Genomic DNA, 25895 nt, shown 5'->3' on the forward strand with positions numbered 1-25895 from the left:
CTGGTGCAGTTGCTGTGGGACTCTAAGCTGGTCTGGAGGGTTTTGGAAGGAAACTTGGAGATGAGTTGACAAGTAGACCCCAGGTGTCAGGAGCCCTCTGATTCCCCACTTCTCCCACTTCTCACCTGTCATTTCACCTGTAGCTTCCTGATTCTCTTGAAATTGCTTCTGAAATTACATCCATGGTGTCTCATGAGGTTCCTGGTACCTGGCTCTTAGCTTCTGGGGACACACATCTCTTCTGAATTCCTGACTATCTGTGAATAGTTTCTGTAGGATGACATTGCTTTGTCCTTCCTCCACAAGGAGCTTAGGTTTATCTGGATACACCCATCACAGTGCTCCTGAGGCACTTCCATTCCATTGTGTTTATCTGTAAACATTCTTCCCTATGCTCCCCTCCCCAACCAGTTAATCAGCTTTCCCCCTAATCAGACTCTGTTAATTTGTAAGGTTAGATTCCTCAGAAATCTATGATTTTATATGTATGAGTGAAATATTGCCTTTCTCCTCTCCTTATGCCTTATGAACAGTTTACTTTATTATTTTTTTTTATTTATTGAATCACTGTGGGAAAGGTTACAAAGCTTTCAGGTTTAGGTCTCAGTCATGTAAATATCAAACACATTCCCTTTACCAATACTTTTTTTTTTACCATGAAGAACCCCAATAAAACCCCACCCCCCACCCCTCCCAGTCCCTGTGGGGCAGATGAATTCTAGTTAACACTCTATCTGCTTTGATTAGATTCATTGTTTCAATAAAAGATTCACCACTATTATTTAGAGTTTACCCCCCCCCCCCCCAAATCAGACAAGCTGAAAAAGCATTGTGACATGATTTGCTTTCTACAGCTGGGTTCAAGAATTAAATGTTGGTTTTGGATTTCTGCTAATTTACTTATTGACCCTGGAAGTATTTCTACTGAAACTCGGATAGTTAAGAAATTGGTTTCTGTGCTCTGGAGTCGTGGCCGTGCTGGAGAGCCGCTAGTGGGGGGCAACTGGTGGCCTCGGTAGGGCGTGAAGGGCGGACCGAAACGCCCCCTTCCCATGAGGTTTTAGTCGCCCCCACTCCCCCGGCTCATACCTGCTGTCCACAAGGCTCCCATGCGGCCGCCATCTTTCTTTCCAGAGAGGAGAAGGCGACTGGGGCAACACCCTTTCCCCTCCAGCAGATTTGATGGCCTGGATTAACGCATAGTCCGTTCACTTTTCTGCTCCAAGCTACCGGGTTCTGCATTAAGTCCCTGTGCTTCTGGGGCTGTGGCCGTGCTGGAGAGCCGCTCGCGGGGGGCAACTGGTGACCTCGGTAGGGCGTGAAGGACGGACCGGAACGCCCCCCTTCCCATGAGGTTTTAGTCGCCCCCACACTCCCGGCTCATACCTGCTGTCCACAAGGCTCCCATGTGGCCGCCACCTTTCTTTCCAGAGGGAGGAGGGCGGAAGGGACCAACACCCTTTCCCCTCCGGGCAGACATGATGGCCTGGATTAACGCATAGTCCTTTCACTTTTCTGCTCCAAGCTGCTGGGTTCTGCATTAAGTCCTTGTGCTTCTGGGGCTGTGGCCGTGCTGGAGAGCCGCTCGTGGGGGGCAACTGGTGACCTCAGTAGGGCGTGAAGGACGGACCGGAACGCCCCCCTTCCCATGAGGTTTTAGTCGCCCCCACACCCCCGGCTCATACCTGCTGTCCACAAGGCTCCCATGCGGTGCCATCTTTCTTTCCAGAGAGGAGAGGGCGACTGGGGCAACACCCTTCCCCCTCCAGCAGATTTGATGGCCTGGATTAACGCATAGCCCGTTCACTTTTCTGCTCCAAGCTGCTGGGTTCTGCATTAAGTCCTTGTGTTTCTGGGGCTGTGGCCGTGCTCAAAGCTTAACTATGATTTTCAGAGAGAAACGTTAGGTGGTTTACTTCCCATGGATTACTTTGTATATAGAGAGATGTCGCGCGGCCGCGTAAGCGGCCATGCGGTTTTGAGGAAAAGTCCTAGTTCCCGCATACTCGAGCTGTGCTTGTAGAGGTTTCTGGTCACCGGGGTTCCATCTGGGGGAGGCGGGATGCGGTACCTACCCCATCTCGGACTTCCCGATGATCTCGGCTCTTTTTGGAAACTGTTTTTTTTTTTTTTCCCTTCGGGATCTCTGGATCCCACCCTCCATGTTGTTCTTCTCTTCGGCTGAATGCTGTCAAGATGGCGCTGGGGGGCGGGCTGTGGGCGTGACTTCCGGTATCTGAGGTTACCTGGGAGGTGTAGTCCCGGCATTTTTGAGGAAAAGTCCTAGTTCCCGCATACTCGAGCTGTGCTTGTAGAGGTTTCTGGTCACCGGGGTTCCATCTGGGGGAGGCGGGATGCGGTACCTACCCCATCTCGGACTTCCCGATGATCTCGGCTCTTTTTGGAAACTGTTTTTTTTTTTTTTCCTTCGGGATCTCTGGATCCCGCCCTCCATGTTGTTCTTCTCTTCGGCTGAATGCCTGAACAGTTTACTTTAAAGCAATGCCCTTTTTGTATAGATACGGAAGACCATTAACATTATGCTTTGTAACTTAGGATTTGATTGGCTTTGAATATTATTCACTCCTGGGCATCTGCTTTCTCGACTTAAGCCTCAGTTGCCCTTAGTTCCTAACACCCCAAAAGCAGGGTCCCGATGAGAGACTGAATGGACCCAGGGCAAGCGGTGAGCTACCCTGACATCGAAATGGGCCAGGCGAAAGTGCCATGATTCTTAACTATAAGTTAAGAGTTTGATCATAGACAAATGCTGTCATGATCCAAAGGTAACGACGAGACTAGGATCCTGCTAGGGGTGGGAAAGACTATCTGGAGCACTGTAGCCTTAGATCGAGATAGCCCTAGAAGAGAAATTCTATAAGTTTAAAATATTTCTTACTGTATCCATACAAAATGATTTATATTATATCTGCTTATATGCTTGTCAGACAAGGAGAGGAGAGACACACCCATGGGATCCTGCTCTAGGGTGGGTCATCCTGCTGAGAGAGGAGCTTTCCCTGAGGGAAAGAATTCTACCCCTATTGATTGTGACCACACCTCACACCTATGTGTAATTTTTACCACAACCCCTCTTGCTTTGGGATTTAACTATACTGTAAGAGTGGGCTGGGGGATCAGAAGGAAGAGAAAGAGGAATCAGAATCCAGACTCCAGAGAAGGAGGATGAAGGGGGATGGAGAAGGAGAATGAAGTAGCATGGGGGAGGAGGAGGCAGAGGCAGAGAAGAGAGACTGATGTGGATGGAGAGAGGATTGGAATAAACTGCCACTAAGACCCACCAGTCTGGCCCTCTTTCCTTCCTTTGCCTGCCCATCGCCATCGACCTCCCCGGGGTGGGGAAAGAAGGGTGAGACTACCGAACGCGGGTGGTGGGAGAGATAGAGCCACCGCCGTTGTGTGCTGTGCCCCTTTATTGAGTTTACACAAGTTTCCTCTCAAATAGTTGATCAGTTTATTAAGGAGGGGTTTATAAATAAAATAAATCAGTTTATTTATTTATAAATCTTTTATTTGTATTTTTGCATTAAGATTTTGGTCTGATGACAGATGGTATAGAATGTTGAAAAGATGGCTGAAGTCCCTCTCAGAATCCTTGGGACCAGCAACTGAAGCATTTGAAGTTGCCCTTTCACAGAACAGCCACTAGATGGCAGACAGACCTGTTACTGACTAGAGCAAGACCCTGGCTGGATCTAAGAAGTGCTGGGTCAGGAACAGAGTTACTCTCTCTGTTCATGGGGACCTGGGTCCTGTGGGTGTGATGGGAAACGTATTGAAATGACTGTCAATGGCTGAGTTTTAGATAAAATATTATCTGATTTCTGCTGTCTGAGTAGAAAGTGAGTACTACCTGTCTGCTCTGGACAATATTTAGTGTTGCCATGTGGGAATATTGGGGTTAGCCCAACTCTGCCCCACCAATGCACATTTTGAACAATTACTCTGTGGTTATTTGTAGACATGAATGAAAAACGACCACTTAATGTGAAACGAGGATACAGCAAGAGTGATTCGATGGGAGTATAGAGACACCTGGGAAAACTCCTCTGTCCTCTCAGGCACCCACCAGCAGAGGCCTGTGAGGACACGGGGAGGGAGGGGCTCCTGCTGATGGGAGGAGGGTCTCGGGCGAAGGTACTCTGCAGGACATTGACCTTCCTCTCCAGCCTCCCAGAGTGTGAGAATCCCGTGTGTGTGGTGTGAGCCTCCAGCCTGTGTGTGGTGTGAGGAAGCCTGAGCTGATGTTCACACCGCTGGACCCTCAGAGCAGGGCTGCCTCAGGGGCACCTCAGGTAAGGAGGGACCCCATTACCTCTCCTACCTTGTACTCTGACTGCTCAGGCTTTATGTTTAGCTTGATTTTTTAAGCCTGACCTTGCCTTTAGGATGAAGCTGCTATTGGTTTTACTCTGATCAGAAATACATCAAGTCAAATGGCCCTAGAACTAGATTTCTCATCCAGATGACTGAGTATTGTTCACAGTGACCATCAGGTCCTATGAACAGAACATGAGGGGCCCCCAAAATGAATAAATGTTTTAAATAATATTTTGTTTGTTTTGGAGCCACACCTAGCAGTTCTCAGAATTTACTCTGTTTTTTTCCTTCAGTCTTCATTCGTGGCCCAACTTGGGGGACCAACAATATGGGGTGTCAGGGGTGAAATGAGAGTTAACTACACACAAAGCAAGAGCACAAAATCATTCTAGGACCATGCATGTAACTGACTTAGAAAACATGTTACTCATGTTTGAGGCCCGGGGCTTTAATTCTAACACAGCATTAAAGCATTCTAGATCAACAATAGTTGAATTGTTAATTTTGATCTTTCACGAATACATAGAAACAATCCTTATGAGTCGGTCTAGAGCTTATGTCCTGAGGCCTCCTCAGTGGTGTATCCACAGTGGTCCTCACAACTGGTCTGGGTTATCCTGGAAGGAGGAATGAGGCTGCATTAGCCACTCTAGAGAGGAGCCAGGAGCCCTCTGCTTTCTGCCATCCTACCCCCACATGTGCCATTATCCTTTTTTTGACTTTTCAGATGGGCTGGACATGTAATGAGATTTGGAGACAACTACTAGACTAGAGCCACTACCGACTGGATTCCATGGGACATCAAAAGATCGCATAGCTGCCCACCTATGAGATGGTCAGACTTCTCGTCAAGACCCTGAACGATCGGTTTGAGGCTCTTCGTGTTCCTAGAACATGCAGACGCCATTGGGTTACACCAGTACGCGGTAGGGACAGATGGAGACATTACTGGCGTCCACTCGAGCAAATTGATGAGTAACAGGATGTCAAGTGATCAAGTGACTTCTCAAAAATAAGATCTGAACATATCCTGGAATCACAGTCCATATTATTTGCCTATTTGTTCCTCGCTTCTCCTTTAACTTCGGTCACCTCGAATATGACAATAAGAATTGGAAATGCTCACTCAGGATAAGAAGTATTGGGCCCAGTCTCCAGTGGCCCAATGATCACACCCATAAGCCACACCCTGCCAGCACCAGATAATCTTCTCATCAGCCACACTCCAGAACTCACGGCTCCTCCTCCCAGAAGGGAGTATAAAAGGAGGCCCCCATAACCATGCCACCGGACTCCACTGGACTCCAGGTTGTTTCCACTCAGGGTGCCCCAGAGTGGGGAGACTTTATACGATATTCCCTACCCATTCTTCATAATTTCCACACCATATTTGATAGGGTTCAGACAACAGGCAACAAATCATAGAGAGAAATATATAAATATATGCCTCTCAGAGAGTCCGGCAAGCTACCCTGAGTATCCTCCCGGCACGGGAAGAAACTGTTAAACTTCCCGTAGCATATTCGATATGCCAAAAACAGTAAGGACAACAGGTTTCATTCTCCTGACCCTGAAAGAGCCTCCAGTGGTTGGGAAAAGATGAGTAAGGAGAGGCTGCTAAAATCTAAGGGCTGGGAGGAATAGAGACTGGCACCCAGTCGAGTAAACCTATGAACAACAGGATGACAGTGATACAGTGTTGCAAATCATACTGTCAAAGAGAAGGAGAGAGGGGAGAGAGAGAAAGAGAGAGAGAGAGAGAAGTGACTGTCATAGAAGCAAGGTGGGGTGGTGGGTCAGGAGGGAAAAATAAAAAGAGGAAAAAATCTCTGATCACCTGATAGTCATTTCTCCTCAATGAGCTGACCATTCTATTAGGAATACGAACACTGTATTGCCTCACATTGTTGTGTGAAACTTCCCCTGTAGTAAAAAGCCCAAGGTCTGGCTAGTTCCGTGGGAAAAACATTTAGATCTGAGAGTATATAACCAGGCACACAAAAATGTACACAAACAGCGTAAATGTGATTGAAAATGATAGAGTAAACCGTTTATTGTCTTTCAGTTATGAGGGCACCGACGTGAAAGGAGGGAAAGAAAGAGAGGGGAGAGAGAGAGAGAGAGAGAGAGAGAGAGAGAGAGAGAGAGAGAGAGAGAGAAAGAGAGAGAGAGAGAGTCCAGACTTCATGCTTGAAGGTTCCTGCTAATTGGTCTGAGACAGTCCAGCCTCTGCTCTTCATTCAGTGTGGAAATACACACTCACTGTCCTTAATGTCTCTGCCAAACAATGGCTCACATGTTGGGACCCAGGTTGCGATGACATTACATTGAATACGTGGTTTCCTGTAAGCTCCCTGGGAGTGTCCAAGACATACTAAATCTTGCACAGTCCTTGAATGTGTGATTGTTTATCACATGTGTGTTTGTCTGTTTCATTCTCTGCGACTGGCACCGAAGGACTGAGCTTGAAGGTGACAATTGATTGGCTTTAGCAAGGTACATCTTTTCATACTTCAGCTTGGTGACGGACATTATAGTATCTGTCTAAAGACTTGGGGAAAGTCTCTAAATCACAGCAGCATGGAGATCATCATCAGCTGAAACCTATTAAGGTGCTGTATCAAACAAGGGCCACGAGATGGCAGACAAACCCCATACTTGACAAGAGAGACCCTGACTCCTAGAAACCCTGAGACAGTAACAGGTCCATTGTCAGCAGGGACAAGGGTCTGGTGGGGCAGTGTGAAAGCTGTTAGAGTCTGAGTTGTAGCCAGATTGTTGTCCATTCCTGCTGTGGGGATAGATGTTCTGTCCTGCCTCTCTGCTGTGGACTTTTGATCCCCATCCAGTGCTCATAATTTTACTTAAGTTCCATTGTGATATTTCGAGATAAAGCAGTAGCACTGTAGCACTGTCCCCGACTTGATCATCGATTTGCTCGAGCAGGAACCAGTAACGTCTCCATTGTGAGACTTCTTGTTACTGTGTTTGGCATTTCGAATATGCCACGGGGAGCTTGCCAGGCTCTGCAGTGACGGTAGGATACTCTCGGTAGCTTGCCGGGCTCTCTGAAAGGGACGGAGAAATAGAACTCGGGTTGGCCACATACAAGGCAAATACCCTACCTGCTGTGCTATGGGTCCAGCCCAAAGTAGTAGACTAACAAGGTAAAATTAGCTCACAGGAGGGGCACCAGATGGAGCATAAAACACCAGGGAGCACCACTCCATGCCCTTGCAGTTCCCACAGGCACAAATTCCAAGAGAGGCTTGTGAGGAGAAGGGGAGAGAGGGGCTCCTGCTGACAGGAGAAGGGTCTCACATGATGTGAACCTAACGGACCTTGACCTTCACTCTCCAGCCTCCCAGAGTGTGAGAATCCTGTGTGTGTTTTGTGAACCCCCAGCCTGTGTGTTTCTATGAGGCAGCCTGAGCTGATGCTCCCCACCAGGCACCCTCTGAGCAGGGTCGGCCTCAGGTGCATCTAGAGAAGGTGGCCCCGAGACAACTTTGCTCCTTTTTCTTCTCTTCTGACTGCTGAGGAGAACTCAGAAATCATTTTCATATCGTGAGTCAACATTGTTTGTGATATTGCTGGCTGTTTATTTTCAACTGGAAGTCCATCAAACTGAATGAACTATAACCGTGATAGTTATGTTTTGGGTGTCCTTATGTTACTCCATTCAGATGCCGTGGGGACACAATGGAACCACTTCCACTCCCCCTGGCTGTTCCAGGAGAAGGTCAGTGTCCCTGCAGGGCCAATATCAGTGTTCAGAGCATCAGAAACTGAATCTAGCTCTGAAGCTTCTGCTCATCCCATTCCCCGGGAGGCTCTGCAGGATGGTACAAGCTGCTCTGTCCCCTCCTCACCATCAGAGGAAGCTGCCGCAGAAGTTCAGACAACCTCTGTGTGCTAACCCCCCATCTGCTGCTACTGTGGTGGAATGCACAGTCTTAGGGCCTCTGTGACAACAGAATTATGTGAACACCCCGGAGTCTCATCCTCCTCCCCCAGCCTCTTCCACTGGCCATCATAACCACCTCAGGGCAACTCCTCTGGAGCAGACAGTGCAGGCAAAAGTGTGTGTCTGATCTGAGATGCTCTTCTGAGTACACACACCCAGTTTGCCTGCCTACACTCTTCTCTGGTCTCCTTTGTAACTGAGACCTCTTTTTCTTCCATCCTGCCATTAGCAAGCCTTATTCTGCCCTGTCTCAGTGAATCCCTATGCAGGAATTTCCTTTGGTAAGTGAGATGATGGGAACAATAGAGTAGGAGTTGGTTAGAAGTTTTTTCATGGGGCCACCGGTGGTCCAATGAGAGCAGAACCCTGGAAGCCTTAAAAATCAGCAGTGGACCTGGCCCAGAGACACAGCAACAAGTCCAAGAAGACACCACAGCGCCGGAGATCTCTCCGGGGCCCATACTGAGCCAATATGACTGAGGCACCCCAGATGGAGCAGGTGCAGTCTCCCCTCCTACTCCAGATGGAATATCAGTGACCAAAGCTTTCACAAGCAAGGCCCAGGTAGGCGGGTTTAGGACTAAATCTCCAGGCCACATGATAGCAGAGGACACGGACTGTCTCTCACAGGTCACCACCCTTCCAGAAGACTGGCTGTCATGCCCATAATTTGCCTGTGGATGCCATTTTAGCACACCAACGCCCTGGCCCAAAGACTCCCAACTGAATCCCAAAATGGATTGGTGCCATACAGAGATGTCTCTGGAACCCAATCATTTACCATCTACAAATTTGCAGCTGCATGAGCGCTCATGATATTCAAAATGAGTTATGGAGGTCCCCTCTTCACTCCTCACGCGGCGTTCATCTCATCTCAAACCCAGGTCAGCCCAGCCCCTGGTGTGTGGCCCCGGGACTTCCATCTCTCCCTTCGGGACCTCAGGCGTCCCGGCAGACGCCTTGAGAAACGCAGCCGTGAGCATCTGCCGCCCCCTCTTCACTCCTCACGTGGCGTTCATCTCATCTCAAACCCAGGTCAGCCCAGCCCCTGGTGTGTGGCCCCGGGACTTCCATCTCTCCCTTCGGGACCTCAGGCATCCCGGCAGACGCCTGGAGAAAAGCAGCCATGAGCGTCTGCTGTCCCCTCTTCACTCCTCACGCAGTGCTCATCTCATCTCAAACCCAGTTTTCCGTAGAGGTGTGGCCTCTTCAGAAGTGGGCGTGGCTTCAGAGTGGGCGTGGCCTATTTTCCAGCCGGCGGCTGCTTACCCAGCTGCAGGTTGTTTACCCATTCTAAGGAACCTAGTTCCCAAGGAATTTAGTCCCCAACCTACTCAGCAATATGAAGAAACAAAGAAAATCCCCAACACAAGTGGAGGACAACAAAAACAATCCAGAACATTCTGTCGATACAGCTCACCTAAGGGACCTCTCTGACACAGAATTCAGATATGAAGTCATCAAGATGTTCTATCAACTCAATGAAACGGTCAGACAGACAGCCAGTAACACCACAGAAAAAATCGATAAATTACGCGAAGAAATGAGAGCAGAAATGTCACGATTAAAAGACTCCGTAGATGAAATGAGAAACTCAGTTTCTTCTCTTAAAAATAGAATGACCACAGCTGAAGAGAGAATCAGTGAGCTGGAAGATCAGCTGCGCCAAGCCAGCACGGAACAACAAACAGTGGTAAGGGACCTCAAAATGGCTCTACAGAGAATCAGAGTCCTAGCAGATGATTCCAAGAGGAACAACATTAGAATCATGGGACTACCTGAAGATCAGGGAAACAATCCCAACGAAAAAAACACCGTCAAACAAATCATTGCTGAAAAATTCCCAGAGCTCCAACAATGCAGCCATTCAGGTTCAAGAAGCCCGAAGGGTGCCAGCTGAAAGAGACCCCAACAAAAACACTCCAAGGCATATCATAGTTAGAATTATTGATGCTGCCGATAGAGACACAATACTGCAAGCAGCAAGGGCAAAGAAGGAAATCACATACAAAGGAGCACCCCTTAGATTCAAAGCAGACCTATCAGAGCAAACCCTGCAAGCCCGAAGGCAGTGGCAAGATATAGTCAAAAAACTCACTGAAATGAATGCTTCACCAAGAATACTCTATCCGGCTAAACTCTCCCTCAAAATCGAAGGAACAGTACACTATTTTCTAGATAAACAGCAGCTCAGGAACTTCATAGACTCAAAACCAAACCTAAAGCAAGGCCTAAAGGGGCTACTATAAGAAAAGACAAACCCTACAACCACAAAACACCCTACAGAAAATGACACAAAACCCCATACTCATACTCTCTCTCTCAATGTCAATGGTCTAAATTCACCATTTAAGAGACACAGAGTGGCAAAATGGATACAAAGACAGAACCCAACATTCTGCTGCCTACAAGAAACTCATCTCAACAGCCAGAACAAACACAGACTCAAAGTCAAAAGATGGAAAACAATCCTGCAAGCAAACAGTCCCTTCCAAAAAGCTGGGGTGGCCATACTAGTATCCGACAACATTAATTTCACATTGAAAAAGATTAGAAGAGACAGTGAAGGCTATTTTCTCTTCATCAAGGGATACATACAGCAGGAAGAAATCACACTCTTAAATGTATACGCACCTAATGAGGGAACAATTAAATATCTAAAACAACTGCTAACAGATTTTAAGGAGGACATCGCTACCAACACAATAGTACTTGGAGACTTCAACATCGCCTTATCAACTCTGGATAGATCAACAAGAACAAAACCCAGCAAGGAATTATTGGCTTTGAAAGAAGAAATAGAAGAGAAAGGGCTTATAGACCTATACGGGGCTTTATACCCCCAAAAGAAAGAATACACATTCTTCTCCAGTGCGCACGGAACATTTTCCAAAATAGACCATGTCCTAGGACACAAAACATACCTCAACAGAATCAGGAAGATAGAAATAGTATCAGCCATCTTTTCAGACCATGATGCACTGAAGATAGAAGTGAATCACACACTGACACGGAGAATAAAATCAAACACCTGGAAATTAAACAACTCGATGCTGAACAATGAGTGGGTCAAGAACAAAGCCAAGGACGAAATCAAAAGATACCTGGAAACAAATGAGAATGAAGACACAAACTAGCAGAACTTATGGGATGCAGCGAAAGCTGTATTAAGGGGGAAAATTTATAGCTCTGCAAGCATATCTTAGGACTGTAGAAATGATGCACATAAACAACTTGACCTCACAGCTCAAGACCTTAGAAAAGGATCAACAGAAAGAGCATAAATCAGGCAGAAGGAAAGAGATCATAAAACTTAGAGCAGAAATCAACGACATGGAAAACAAAGAAACAATCTGAAAGATCAATAAAACCAAGAGCTGGTTCTTCGAGAAAATAAATAAGATAGATAAACCACTAGCAACACTCACAAAGAAACAGAGAGAGAGAGCCTTAATAAATCGAATCAGAAATAAGAATGGGGATATCACAACAGAAACTAAAGAAATTCAAGAGATCATCAGAGACTACTTTGAAAGTCTGTATGCCACGAAACAAGAGAACCTAGAAGAAATGGATAAATTCCTGGATTCCTATCATCTCCCAAAGCTGAAGCAAGAAGATATAGAGTACCTGAATAGACCTATTCACATCGAGGAAATTGAAACTGTAATCAAAAGTCTTCCCAAAAACAAAAGCCCAGGTCCAGATGGATTTACTAGCGAATTTTTCCAAACATTTAAAGAGGACCTGTTGCCAGTTCTTCTCAAGCTTTTCCAGGAAATTGAAAAAACGGAAACTCTCCCAAACAGTTTCTATGAAGCCCATATCTCTCTAATGCCAAAAGGAAACAAAGACACCACAAGAAAAGAAAACTACAGGCCGATATCCCTGATGAACACGGATGCGAAGATTCTCAACAAAATACTAGCCAATAGAATTCAACAACTCATCAAAAAGATCATACATCATGACCAAGTAGGATTCATCCCAGGGATGGAAGGATTGTTCAACATTCGGAAATCAATCAACATAATCCATCATATCAACAAAAGAAAAGATAAAAATCATATGATCATATCAATAGATGCAGAGAAAGCATTTGACAAGATCCAGCACCCATTCATGATTAAAACCCTTGCCAAAATGGGGATAAAGGGGACTTTCCTCAATATAGTTAAAGCCATCTACCACAAACCTACAGCAAACATCATCCTCAATGGGGAAAAACTGAGACCCTTCCCCCTAAGGTCAGGGACGAGACAAGGAAGCCCACTCTCTCCAATGCTGTTCAATATAGTACTGGAAGTACTTGCAATAGCGATTAGGCAAGAAAAAGATATTAAGGGCGTCCAGATAGGGAAAGAAGAAATTAAGTTCTCACTATTCGCAGATGACATGATACTATACTTAGAGAACCCTAAACCTCTACCAAGAAACTCCTAGAAACAATAGGCTTGTATAGTAAAGTGGCAGGATATAAAATCAATACCCAAAAATCCATGGCTTTCCTATATGCAAATAGTGAAAGAGAAGAAAGTGACATGAAGAAAACAATTCCATTCACAATTGTGCCCCAGACAATCAAGTACCTAGGAATCGCCTTAACTAAGGAAGTAAAGGATCTGTACAAAGAAAACTACAAAACGCTACTTCGGGAAATAAAAGAGGACATGAGGAAATGGAAAAATATCCCCTGTTCATGGATGGGGAGAATCAACATTGTCAAAATGGCAATACTTCCCAAGGCACTGTACAAATTCAATGCAATCCCTATAAGGATACCCACGACATTCTTCAAAGAAATGGAGCAAACACTCCTGAAATTTATATGGAACAATAAGCCCCCACGAATAGCTAAAGCAATTCTTGGGAAAAAGAAAATGGGAGGAATCAACCTACCTAACTTCAAGCTCTACTACAAAGCAGTAATAATCAAAACAGCATGGTACTGGAACAAAGGCAGAGTTGCAGACCAATGGAATAGAGTTGAATATACTGACATCTCCTCCCAAACATATAATCATCTAATCTTCGATAAGGGGGCAAGAAAAGTGAAATGGAGCAGGGAAAGCCTCTTTAATAAATTGTGCTGGCAAAACTGGACAGCTACATGCAAAAAAGTGGGCTCAGATCTCTGCCTAACGCCATGCACAAAAGTAAGATCGAAATGGATTTATGACCTCAACATCAGACCGGAATCCATAATGTTTATTGAAGACAAGGTAAAGGCCCTCCCGTTGATCGTCGATTTGCTCGAGCAGGCCCAGTAACGTCTCCATTGGAGACTTTGTTGTTACTGTGTCTGGCATATCCAATACTCTTGGTAGCTTGCCAGGCTCTCCGAGAGGGGCGGAGGAATCGAACTCGGGTCGGCCATGTTGGCCGCTTGTAAGGCGAACGCCCTACCCGCTGTGCTATCACTCCAGCCCAGATTAAGTTGGCAAAACTCTCCACGATATTGAAGTTAGTGGTATCTTCAAAGATGTCACGCCACTGGCCGAGCAAGTGAAAACAGAGATAGACAAATGGGACTATCTTAAACTAAGAAGCTTCTGCACCTCAAAAGAAACAGTGACCAAAATACAAAGACAGCCTACAGAATGGGAAAGAATATTCACCAAATACACATCTGACAAGGGGTTGATATCAAGAATATACAAGGTACTGGTTAAACTACACAAGAAGAAATCACCCAACCCCATCAAAAAATGGGGCGAGGAAATGAACAGAAACTTTCGCAAAGAAGAAATCCGAATGGCAAAAAGGCACATGAGAAAATGCTCTACATCATTAATCATCAGAGAGATGCAGATCAAAACAACAATGAGATATCATTTCACACCACAGAGACTGGCCCACATCCACAAGAACAAAAGCAACAGGTGCTGGCGCGGATGTGGCGAGAAAGGGACCCTCCTCACTGCTGGTGGGAATGCAGGCTGGTCAAACCCTTTTGGAAAACAGTATGGACGATTCTCAAAAAATTAGAATTCGATCTCCCATTTGACCCAGCTATAGCACTCCTGGGAATATATCCCAGAGAGGCAAAAAGGTATAGTCGAAGTGACATCTGCAATTGTTTGTTCATTGCAGCACTCTTTACAATAGCCAGAATCTGGAAAAAACCTGAGTGCCCAAGAACAGATGACTGGTTAAAGAAACTTTGGTACATTTACACAATGGAGTACTATATAGTTGTTAGAAAAGATGAAGTTATGAAATTTACATACAAGTGGTACTACATGGAAAGTATCATGTTAAGCGAAATGAGTCAGAAAGAGCGGGATAGACACAGAAAGATTGCATTCATCTGGGGAACATAAAGCAACAAAACAGGAGACTAACACCCAGGAATGGCTCAGATTAGTACCAGGAATTTTGCTCCATGACTTGAAGGCCAGCCATATGTGCTAGGTGAAAAGGAAGCTCAGATAGAGAAGAGAGCACCAAATAAAGGGTGTTGTGAAGACCCTCCCAGGGTGGGAGAGACATGCTAAAAGTAGACTATAGACCAAACATGATTGCCACTCAATGCCTCTCTGGCAAAACACAGTACCCAAAGAAGAGAGAGAGAGAACAAGGGGGAATGCCCTGCCACAGCGGCAGGGTGGGATGGGGGGGGGTTGGGAGGGATGCTAGGACCCGTGGTGGGGGAGGATGGGCACTGGTGGAGGGATGGGTACTTGATCATTGTATAACTGAAACCCAAGCACAAAAATTTATAAGTCTAGAAATGTACTTCATGGTGTTTCACTAATAAAAAAAATGATAAAAAAAAAAACCAAAAAAACAAAATGAGTTATGGAAAATATATTATCTAGAGTCTTGCCCCTGGCAGATAGGCTTGAATGGTGGTGGGAAAATTCGAACAAAATTAATGCTCAAAATTAGAGAGAGAGTATTGGGGAACTTTTCTTCCATAGAGACAGGGTGAGGACTGCGATGTGTATGTGTGTGTGTGTGTGGGGGGGGTGTTGATACTTGGGACATTGGTGGTGGAAAATGTGCACTGGTGGAGGGATGGGTGATCATCATTATATGGCTGAATCTCAAGCATAAAAGCTTCATAACTTTATCTCACAGTGATACAATAAAATAAAAAAAAGCAATGGGGAGTCATGTCCAATTCAATCAGCATAATCAATGGCTGAACAAATAGCAGTACTCCAACATTATTTTTTTTAAAAAAATCACTGGTGGATTGGGGTTTGTGTGTGCTGGGACAGGGGGAGATATCCCCTGCCTGAGTCAGGTGTGAGGCCTCAAATGGCTCTGGAGGGTCCTGTCAAGGGCCCTGCAGACCTTGAGGCTCCCTGTGCTGCCCCTGTCTGACAGAAGCACTGGGGGAGGCCCCAGTCACAGGCTGATAACTGGGAGTAAACCCATCTCGACTAGAATCCATAATCACCATAAGGTTCCCCTGGGACCTTCTGTGGTACCTTCCATGGATCTCTAACCCAGCTCAGGACTCTTAAATTCTCAGAAATAGAAAGCTACTGGCTCGGTCAATAGTTCATGGAGGAGTATCTTCAGATATCATGAATCTTGAATTCGTTGATGTGGAGGGTCCATGGGCCTTTCAATATTTTGCTGGTGTGCACTCCCAGGGCATTCTACTGAAAGAATAAACAGTGATTGAATGGGGTGGGGAGGTGGTGGTGGAGGAAACATCACTATAGACTATACTGACTCATCTCACCCGTACTCTACCCTCACCAACTCATTGGGGTATCAGCCACTGTCAGAGCCTGATCCCAGGTTGGGTACTCCCTATTGCCCAATTTGATGCCCACCTCTAAGAACTGCAAGTCATTTCTTTGTGGGGTTATATGCTAACCTTACTTGAGTCTCAATGCCCTGCACCTGGGCTGGCTGAGAGCTGTCCAAAATTAGAAGAGATCTGTGGAAAGATAGTACAGTGGGTAGGGTGTTTGCCTTGCATGTGGAAAACCCAGTTTCAATCCTTGACATCCCATATGGTACCCCACACCTCCACCACAGAACCTTGTCAGGAGTGAATCCAGAGTATAGTGCCAGGAATAAGCCCTGGGAACAGCTAGGAGCGGTTGAAAAACAAAACCAAAAAAAAAAAAAAGAAAAAGAAAAAGAGATGTGTGATATAGGATGTGAGCTGAAGGAGCACAGTGCATTCAAGGGGATTTTGGTAGAGGTGACTCATCTCATCTATCCCTTCTGGACTCATTTCAATCTGGTCAGCTTAGAATGGAATCTTTCAGGCAAAGATTGACTGAAAAACATAGAAGAATGCCCAAAGAGAAAAGAGTAAATGTCGGGGAAGGTAGAGAGCTTTATTAAACATGGAGAACAAGCCCCATAATCTGAGGCTGAGTTGGAAGTGGTGAGACTTTCAGGAATGCATTTTGGCAAGGCTTGTTATCATGGCCACAGGTTTTCTGCTGTTACCACACAACGTTTCCGTTTGGTAGTCATGACATCTCTAAAACCAGTAATACCAAGACATCAAAGCTAAATGGAAAATTCCATGTCCTCAATTTGATCCAAAAATGTGAAATTGAAGAGGTTTACAATTCCTGAGAGGGTCTGTGTGGCTGTGTCTGACAGCCTGTCCCTGGGCAGAGAGAGCAGGAAGTTGAGTCCTGACTCTCAGGAGATCAGAGGACCAGCCCTTCTGTGCTCACACTGAGGCCCTCCTGGGGCCCGGGGAGGGGCATATTCTCTGTGGGCAAAGTTCTGTTTCCCCACAGGGACCCACACCCTTGACTTCCCTGCAGCTGGGCTGCCCTCCGCCCCCCTCCCCCCCCCCCCCCCCCCCCCCCCCCCCGCCTGCCCAGCCGCCCAGCCCCCTCTCATTTGCAAGTCCTCAGAGATCAGCCTGGACACTCAATAATAGTCTGTGTTACCCTGCAGGGTCAGTGTCTGTCACACCCAGAGTGGACATGAGGGCCCCTGTGCAGCTCCTCAGCTTCCTGCTGCTCTGGCTCCCTAGTAAGGAGGGAAATGAGGGTTTACTGGATAGTGCTACCCGTGTTTCAGGGGAAATAATTTAAAGTACAATGAATGGTGCTGATTATGCTTGTTTATTTTTTATTCCCCAGGTTCCAGGTGTGATATTCAGATGAACCAGCCTTCATCCGCGTATGCATCTCTGGGAGACAAAGTCACCATCACCTGCAAGGCCAGTCAAAGCATTAGCAATTATTTAGCCTGGTATCAGCAGAAACCAGGGAAAGCTCCCAGGTGTCTCATCTATAGAGCAACCAACTTAGAAGCAGGCATCCCTCCCCGGTTTAGTGGCAGTGGATCTGGGACAGATTTCACTCTCACCATCAGCAACCTTAAGCCTGAGGATGCTGCCATTTATTACTGTCAACAGCATAATAGTTACCCTCCCACAGTGATACACGCGAGAACATAAACCCCCAGAGATCAGCTGTGTGAGGCTGGGCTGCCCCAGCTGCACCTCAAATGCTTCCCCAGCTGAGGGTGTGTCAGATGCACCAGACTGTGCAATGATGAACAGTTATGATATATGTCAAAGGAACATTTTTAGGCTCCATTATTCTCCTTGTCATCCCTGCAACACAGACATGACAACAGATCTGCTGATTGAATTTATAGAGATTATTTTTCTGAAGAAAGTAGGTGACAGTATCATTCAGAGTTCATATGTGCTGGCCTGGTCTCTCTAGAAAGCCTAAAAACCATTTGATAATAGATAATTTTTACTAATTATACATATTTCCACCCCAATTGTGAGCACCTTCATAGACTCACACTGAGGGCGTCTCACAGGGTGCATCCTCCCCTGCCATGATGTCATGTTGGATGTGGCCAGAAGGTGAGACTGTGTCTCACCAGGGAACAAACCCACACAATCCTGCAGTATTTATTGGGGGGGGGGGCAGGGGGGGTGGTCAGAGGGGACTGAGATCTCCTTTGACTGAGGGATTTTTTTTAATAAAAAAAAACTTGTTTTTACTTAGAAGCATTCAGAATGTCAACAAAACAGCTGCAACTTTTTTCTTTTTCTTTTGCAATTACAGAGTGGTTTCGTATAAGCTGTAACAGAGACAACTGAAGATGAAAAAACCTACCATACCCATATATAACTAATTTGTGCTGTGCACAACAAGAACCTGCTTTAAATTTCCATGCCAATTTACAACCCACATACTGTACCAGGCAAGGTTAGTGGCTATTGAAATTTCCACTGGGACAGGGCTATCTAAAGACACATTCGGTAGTGTGTTAACTATACAAAAAAAGACATTATAGAGTTTAAAAACAAATCTTATACAGCCTTACATTTCAATTTTTTTCTTTAAAAGGAGTGAGTTGTGTACAGGGAGGTAAATATGTTTTACAGACAAGAAAATAAAACTGTGCTTGATCACTTGATCACTTGAGTTCCCCTTAATCGTAGATTTGCTCGAGCAGGCGCCAGTAACGTCTCCATTTGTCTCTGTCGCGTGCTAGTGTAGCCCAATGGCGTCTGTTCCTTCTAGGAACAGGAAGAGCCTCAAACTGATCGTTCATGATCTTGATGAAGAAGTCTGACTATATGGTAGGTGGGTGGCCACGTGGTCTTTTGACATCCCGTGGAATCCAGTCTGTAATGGTTCTAGTCCAGTGGTTGTCTCCAAATCTCATTATGTGTCCAGTCCATCTGATTTTTGACCCCCAGAGTCCCTGACTCTTGACTGTTGATGGAGGTCAGAACTCTGAATTCTTTCTCTCATTTGAGTGAAACCTGATACTTTAAGCATAGCTCTTTTAATTCATTCCTCTTTGGGAGACCTGAATAGCATTCTCATCCTGTTTGCTTAGGGCCCAGGTCTCTGAGGCATATGTTAATGCAGGAAGAACAGTGGAATCAAAGAGATGTACCCAGAGCCGGAGGTTCTTTGTCCTCTTAGCTATTTCTTCCATGCTCTTGAAGGCGTTCCAAGCCGCTCTCTTCCTCCTGTGCAGCTCGGGTGCCAGGTCATTTGTCATGTTGACTTCTTGACCTAGGTACACATAACTGTTGCATTCGAAGATGGTCGTTCCCTTGAGAGCGAATGGAGCATCAGGAACTAGACTGTTTCTCATAAACATTGTCTTCTTTTTTTTTCCCCTTTATTTTATTTTATTTTTTTTAAAGTTGTAGATTTACAATTTTTTGTGCTTTGGTTTCAATTATACAATGATCAGATACCCATCCCTCCACCAGTGCCCATTTTCCACCACCATGGATAATAACCCTCCCACCCCCATCCCCCCATCCCCCCTGTCTCTGTGGCAGGGCACTCCCCTGTGTTCTCTCTCTCCTTTTGGGTGTTGTGGTCTGCAAAAGAGGCATTGAGTGGCAAACATGTTCAGTCCATAGTCTACTTTCGACATGCATCTCCCCTCCTGGGAGGATCCTCCAAACATCCTTTATTTGGTGCTCCCTTCTCTATCTGAACTGCCCTTTCCTCTAGGATACCTGGCTGGCCTCTAAGTTATGGAGTAATCCTCCTGGTGCTGATCTCAGCTATTCTTGGGTATTAATCTCATACTTTGTTACTTTATATCCCCCAGATGAATGCAATCTTTCTATGTCTATCCCTCTCTTTCTGACTCATTTCGCTTAGCATGATACTTTCCATATTGTACCACTTGTATGTAAATTTCATGACTTCATCTTTTCTAACAGCTACATAGTACTCCATTGTGTAGATGTACCAAAGTTTCTTTAACCAGTCATCTGTTCTTGGGCATTCAGGTTTCTTCCAGTTTCTGGCTATTGTAAAGAGTGCTGCAATGAACAAACAAGTGCAGATGTCACTTCGACTATACATTTTTGCCTCTCTGGGATATATTCCCAGGAGTGGTATTGCTGGGTCAAATGGGAGCTCAATTTCTAATTTTTTGAGAATCGTCCATACTGTTTTCCAGAAGGGCTGAACCAGTGGACATTCCCACCAACAGTGAAGGAGTGTCCCTTTCTCGCCACATCCACGCCAGCATCGGTTGCTTTTGTTCTTTTGAATGTGGGCCAGTCTCTGAGGTGTGAGATGGTATCTCATTGTGGTTTTGATCTGCATCTCCCTGATGATTAATGATGTAGAGCATTTTTTCATGTGCTTTTTTGCCATTCGGATTTCTTCTTTGAGAAAGTTTCTGTTCATTTCATTGCCCCATTTTTGGATGGGGTTGGATGTTTTCTTCTTGTGGAGTTTAACCAGTATTTTGTATATCCTGGATATCAACCCCTTGTCAGATGTGTATTCGGTGAATATCCTTTCCCATTCTGTAGACTGTCTTTGTATTTTGGTCACTGTTTCTTTGGAGGTGCAGAAGCTTCTTAGTTTAAGATAGTCCCATTTATCTATCTCTGTTTTCACTTGCTCGGCCAGTGGCGTGGCATCTTTGAAGATACCATTAGCTTCAATGTCATGGAGGGTTTTGCCAACTTTGTCTTCAATGTACCTTATGGTTTCTGGTCTGATGTTGAGGTCTTTAATCCATTTTGATCTTACTTTTGTACATGGTGTTAGGCAGAGTTCTGAGCCTATTTTTTGCATGTAGCCGTCCAGTGATGCCAACACAATTTATTGAAGAGGCTTTCCTTACTCCACTTCACATTACTTGCACCTTTATCAAAGATTAGATGAGCATATGATTGAGGAGAGATGTCAGTGTATTCAACCCTGTTCCATTGGTCTGCAGTTCTGCCTTTGTTCCAGTACCATGCTGTTTTAATTATTACCGCTGTGTAGTACAGTTTGAAGTTCGGGAGGTTGATTCCTCCCATTTTCTTTTTCCCAAGAATTGCTTTAGCTATTCGTGGGGGCTTATTGTTCCATATAAATTTCAAGAGTGTTTGCTCCATTTCTTTGAAGAATGTCATGGGTATCCTTATAGGGATTGCATTGAATTTATACAATGCTTTCGGTAGTATTGCCATTTTGACAATGTTAAATCTCCCGACCCATGAGCAGGGGATATCTTTCCATTTCCTCATGTCCTCTTTTATTTCCTGAAGTAGCGTTTTGTAGTTTTCTTTGTACAGGTCCTTTACTTCCTTAGTTAAGCTGATTCCTAGGTACTTGATTTTCTGGGGCACAATTGTGAATGGGATTGTTTTTTTCATGTTGCTTTCTTCTCTCTCACTGTTTGCGTATAGGAAAGCCATGGACTTTTGGGTATTGATTTTATAACCTGCAACTTTACTATACGAGTCTATTGTTTCTAGGAGTTTTTTGGTGGAAGTTATTGGGTTCTCTAAGTAGAGTATCATATCATCTGCGAATAGTGAGAGCTTGATTTCTTCCTTTCCTACCTGAATGCCCTTAATATCTTTTTCCTGCCTAATCGCTATTGCAAGTACTTCCAGTACTATATTGAACAGCAGTGGAGAGAGTGGGCATCCCTGTCTCGTCCCTGATCTTAGAGGGAAGGCTCTCAGTTTTTCCCCATTGAGGATGATGCTTGCTGTAGGCTTGTGGTAGATGGCTTTAATTATGTTGAGGAAGGTCCCCTCTATACCCATTTTGGCTAGGGTTTTCATCATAAAGGGGTGCTGGATCTTATCAAATGCTTTCTCTGCATCTATTGATATGATCATATGCTTTTTATCTTTTCTTTTGTTGATATGGTGGATTATGTTGATTGATTTCCGAATGTTAAACCATCCTTGCATCCCTGGGATGAATCCTACTTGGTCATGGTGTATGATCTTTGTAATGAGTAGTTGGATTCTATTTGCTAGTAGTTTGTTGAGGATCTTTGCATCTGTGTTCATCAGGGATATCGGCCTGTAATTCTCTTTCTTTGTGGTATCTCTGTCTGCTTTTGGTATCAGTGTGATATTTGCTTCGTAGAAACTGTTTGGAAGTGTTTTTGATATTTCAATTTCGTGGAAAAGCTTAAAGAGCATTGGGAGTAAGTCCTCTTTAAAGATTTGGAAGAATTCACTAGTGAATCCATCCGGGCCAGGACTTTTGTGCTTGGGGAGACTTTTTATTACCAGTTCAATTTCCTTGATGGTGATAGGTCTGTTCAGGTATTCCAGGTCTTCTTGGTTCAGCCTTGGGAGTCTGTAGGAGTCTAGGAATTTATCCATTTCCTCGAGGTTTTGATGTTCCGTGGCATAAAGCTTCTCAAAGTACTCCCTGAGGATCCTCTGAATTTCTGTGGTTTCTGTTGTAATGACCCCCTTTTCATTTCTGATTCGATTTATTAGGGTTTTCTCTCTCCCTTTCTTTGTGAGTTTTGCTAGAGGCTTATCGATCTTGTTAATTTTCTCGAAGAACCAGCTCTTGGTTTCATTGATCTTTCGGATTGTTTTTTGGGTTTCCATCTCGTTAATCTCTGCTCTGAGTTTTATTATTTCCTTTCTCCTGTTCGGGTTGTGCTCCCTTTTTTGGTCCTTCTCCAAGCTCTTAAGCTGTGATGTTAGGTGACTTATGTGTGCTCGCTCCTCCTTCCTGAGGAATGCTTGTAGAGCTATAAACTTTCCTCTTAACACAGCCTTTGCTGTGTCCCATAAGTTTTGGTAACTCGTGTTCTCATTTTCATTCGTTTCTAGGAATCTTTTGATTTCCTCTTTGATTTCCTGTCTAATCCACTCGTTGTTCAATAGTGCACTGTTTAATTTCCAGGTGTTTGATTTAGTTTTCTGTTTTTGTGTGTGATTTACTTCTAATTTCAGCGCATTATGGTCTGAGAAGATTGTTGATACAATCTCTACCCTCTTAATTTTATGGAGGCATGTTTTGTGGCTCAGCATGTGGTCTATCTTGGAGAATGTTCCATGTACGCTTGAGAAGAATGTGTATTCAGCTTTTTGTGGATGAAGTGTCCTGTATATATCTACTAAGTCCCTTTCTTCCATTGTTTCCCTCAAATGAAGTATGTCCTTGCTAAGCTTGAGTCTGGTTGATCTATCAAGAGGTGACAAAGCAGTGTTGAAGTCTCCCACTAGTATTGTGTTGCTATTGATGTCTTTTTCCAAATCTATGAGTAGTTGTTTTAAGTACTTTGCTGGTCTCTCATTAGGTGCATATACATTTATTATTGTAAGTTCTTCCTGTTGTACAGATCCTCTGATCAATAAGAAATGGCCTTCACTGTCTCTTATGACCTTCCTCACTCTGAAATCGATGTGGTCTGATATAAGGATGGCTACCCCAGCTTTTTTATGGGAGCTGTTTGCCTGTAGGATTGTTTTCCAGCCTTTGACTCTGAGTCTGTGTTTGCTTTGACTATTGAGATGCGTTTCTTGCAGGCAGCAGAATGTTGGGTTCAATTTTCTAATCCATCCTGCCACTCTATGTCTTTTAATTGGTGCGTTTAGCCCATTGACATTGAGAGAGATTATTGTTATGGGATTTTGTCCCATTGTTCTGTTAAAATTTGGTGTATTTGAGGGGCCTTTCTTGCCTTAAAGTAGCCCATTTAGTTGTTCTTGTAACCATGGTTTTGAGTCTATGAAGTTCCTGAGCTGTTGTTTGTCTGTGAAACTGTGTGTTGTTCCTTCTATTATGAATGAGAGTCTTGCTGGGAAAAGTATTTTGGGGGAGGCATTTATTTCATTGAGTTTTTTTACTATGTCCCACCACTGTTTTCGGGCCATGAGGGTTTCATCAGAAAAATCAGCTGTGAATTTTAAGGATGCTCCTTTGTAAGAGATTTCTTTCTTCGATCTTGCTGCTTTCAGAATTTTGTCTCTGTCTAAGGTTTTGGTCATTTTGATCAGAATGTGTCTTGGGCTATTTTTATTCGGATTTCTTCTAGCTGGTACCCTTCGGGCCTCCTGAATGTGGTCACAAGTTTTCTTCAGCTCTGGAAATGTTGTAGCAATGATGTCTTTGACAGTTTCTTCTTCATCGAGGTTTTCTTCCTGTCCCTCTGGGACTCCAATAATTCTTATGTTACCCCTCTTGGCTTCATCACGATCTTCTCTTGCCATCTGTTCCTGAATTGTGAGTCTCTTTTCCATTTTCTGCTCTTTTCTGGAGAGTCTCTGAACTTCATCTTCGAGCTCACTGATTCTGTTCTCAGCCGCTCTTACTCTGCTGCTGAGGCCTTCCACTGAGCTTTTCAATTCGCCTACGAGATTTTTCAGTTCTGACATTTCTGATTGCATTTTCCTCATTTCTGCCTTCAGATCCTCTTGTCTTCTATTGGCATTGGTTTCCATTGTTTCTTTTAATTCCCTAAGCATCCTAAGTAGCTCCCTTCTGAATTCCTTGTCAGAGAGGTTGTCTAACACTACAGTACTGTTGGTGTCATCTGGGCTAGACTCTTTAATATGAATGTTTGGTGGGCTTTTGCGTTGCTTTACCATTGTGAGAGGTGTGGTTTAGTCCTTCACGTTCAATGATACTATTCTGCTTGATATGCAGTGTGAGTTAAGATAGGCTTATGAGTTATTGGCAACTGTGTTTCTAGTGGCTGAGCTAAAATAGAGAAGTTTCCATCTAAGAAGTTAGCTTATGGTTCCTATGGCATATGTAGTGGGAAAATATTTCGCGGCCGCGTTAGCGGCCGCGGCTCCGGAAAGAATCCCTGGCAGTGGGCGAGGAGTTGGGAATGTCTCCTGTTTGGAATTGGAGCCGTTCAGCTTTGTTGCCCAAAGCTGGGCCTCTGTGCCCATCCCACGCAGATCAGGGGTTGAAAACCGGCTGTCTAGGGGCTGTTTCTAGCTGCGCGTGCCCAGAGAGGAACCCAGGCCCTTGGGGGCGGGCTGTACCTGTTGGAATTGGAGCTGTTCAGCTTTGTTGCTCAGAGCTGGGCCTCTGTGCCCGTCCCACGCAGATCAGGGGTTGAAAACCGGCTGTCTAGGGGCTGTTTCTAGCTGCGCGTGCCCAGAGAGGAACCCAGGCCCTTGGGGGCGGGCTGTACCTGTTGGAATTGGAGCCGTTCAGCTTTGTTGCTCAGAGCTGGGCCTCTGTGCCCGTCCCACGCAGATCAGGGAAACATTGTCTTCTTAAGATTCAGTTGTAGTCCGACCTTATCGCATGTTCCGAGGAACAATTCTTCTCCAGTGTGGAAAACGGCATGATGTGATTGGTGCCTTCTTTTCTTAGTCAGACCAATGATGTCGTACTTGATCTTTCGTGCTTGTACCATCAGGTCCTCGATGAATGCATCTGATCCTAGCGTATGTGCATTGAAAGTACAGACAATCATTTTTGTCTTTCTTCGTTTTGGCAGATTAGTTCTGCCTTGAGATTTTATCAGCCTCTCCTTTCTCATCCTTCTGAATGCTGTCATATTGGTGACACCTTCATGGTCAGGGGAATGGGACCCATTGTGATTACTGGTTTTGGCATATCAAATACACAACGGATAGCTTGCGAGGCTCTGCCATGCAGGAGGAATACTCTCAGTAGCTTGCCAGGCTCTCTGAGAGGGATAGAGGCTTTTGGGGCAGGCTCTAATCACCATTGTGGGTGTCCCCATGGTTCAAACCATGTTTGAACCCTATAAAATATGGTATGGCAATTCTGGAAGATGGATATTAAGTGTATTATAGTGTGTCGCGAGGCTGCTTGCAGCTGCGTGGTCCAGAAAACATCCTGGAGCGTTGCGGTGGCTGGGTAGTGGAGGTAGTGGAGGTTTTATATGTTTTATA

General features: G+C 45.0%; 1 gene segment (V, D, J or C); it reads left to right on the forward strand.

The window, feature by feature from the left end:
* The first annotated feature begins 17226 nt into the window (after positions 1-17226).
* LOC130032021 (immunoglobulin kappa variable 1-27-like) lies at positions 17227-17705 on the forward strand. The segment is given in 2 exon segments: positions 17227-17275; positions 17386-17705. Coding segments are annotated over 2 exon segments (369 nt in total).
* Positions 17706-25895: the final 8190 nt, after the last annotated feature.

The sequence above is a fragment of the Sorex fumeus genome, unplaced genomic scaffold (assembly GCF_029834395.1).
Source record: "Sorex fumeus unplaced genomic scaffold, SorFum_2.1 ptg000006l, whole genome shotgun sequence".
NCBI classification, from domain to species: Eukaryota; Metazoa; Chordata; class Mammalia; order Eulipotyphla; family Soricidae; genus Sorex; species Sorex fumeus.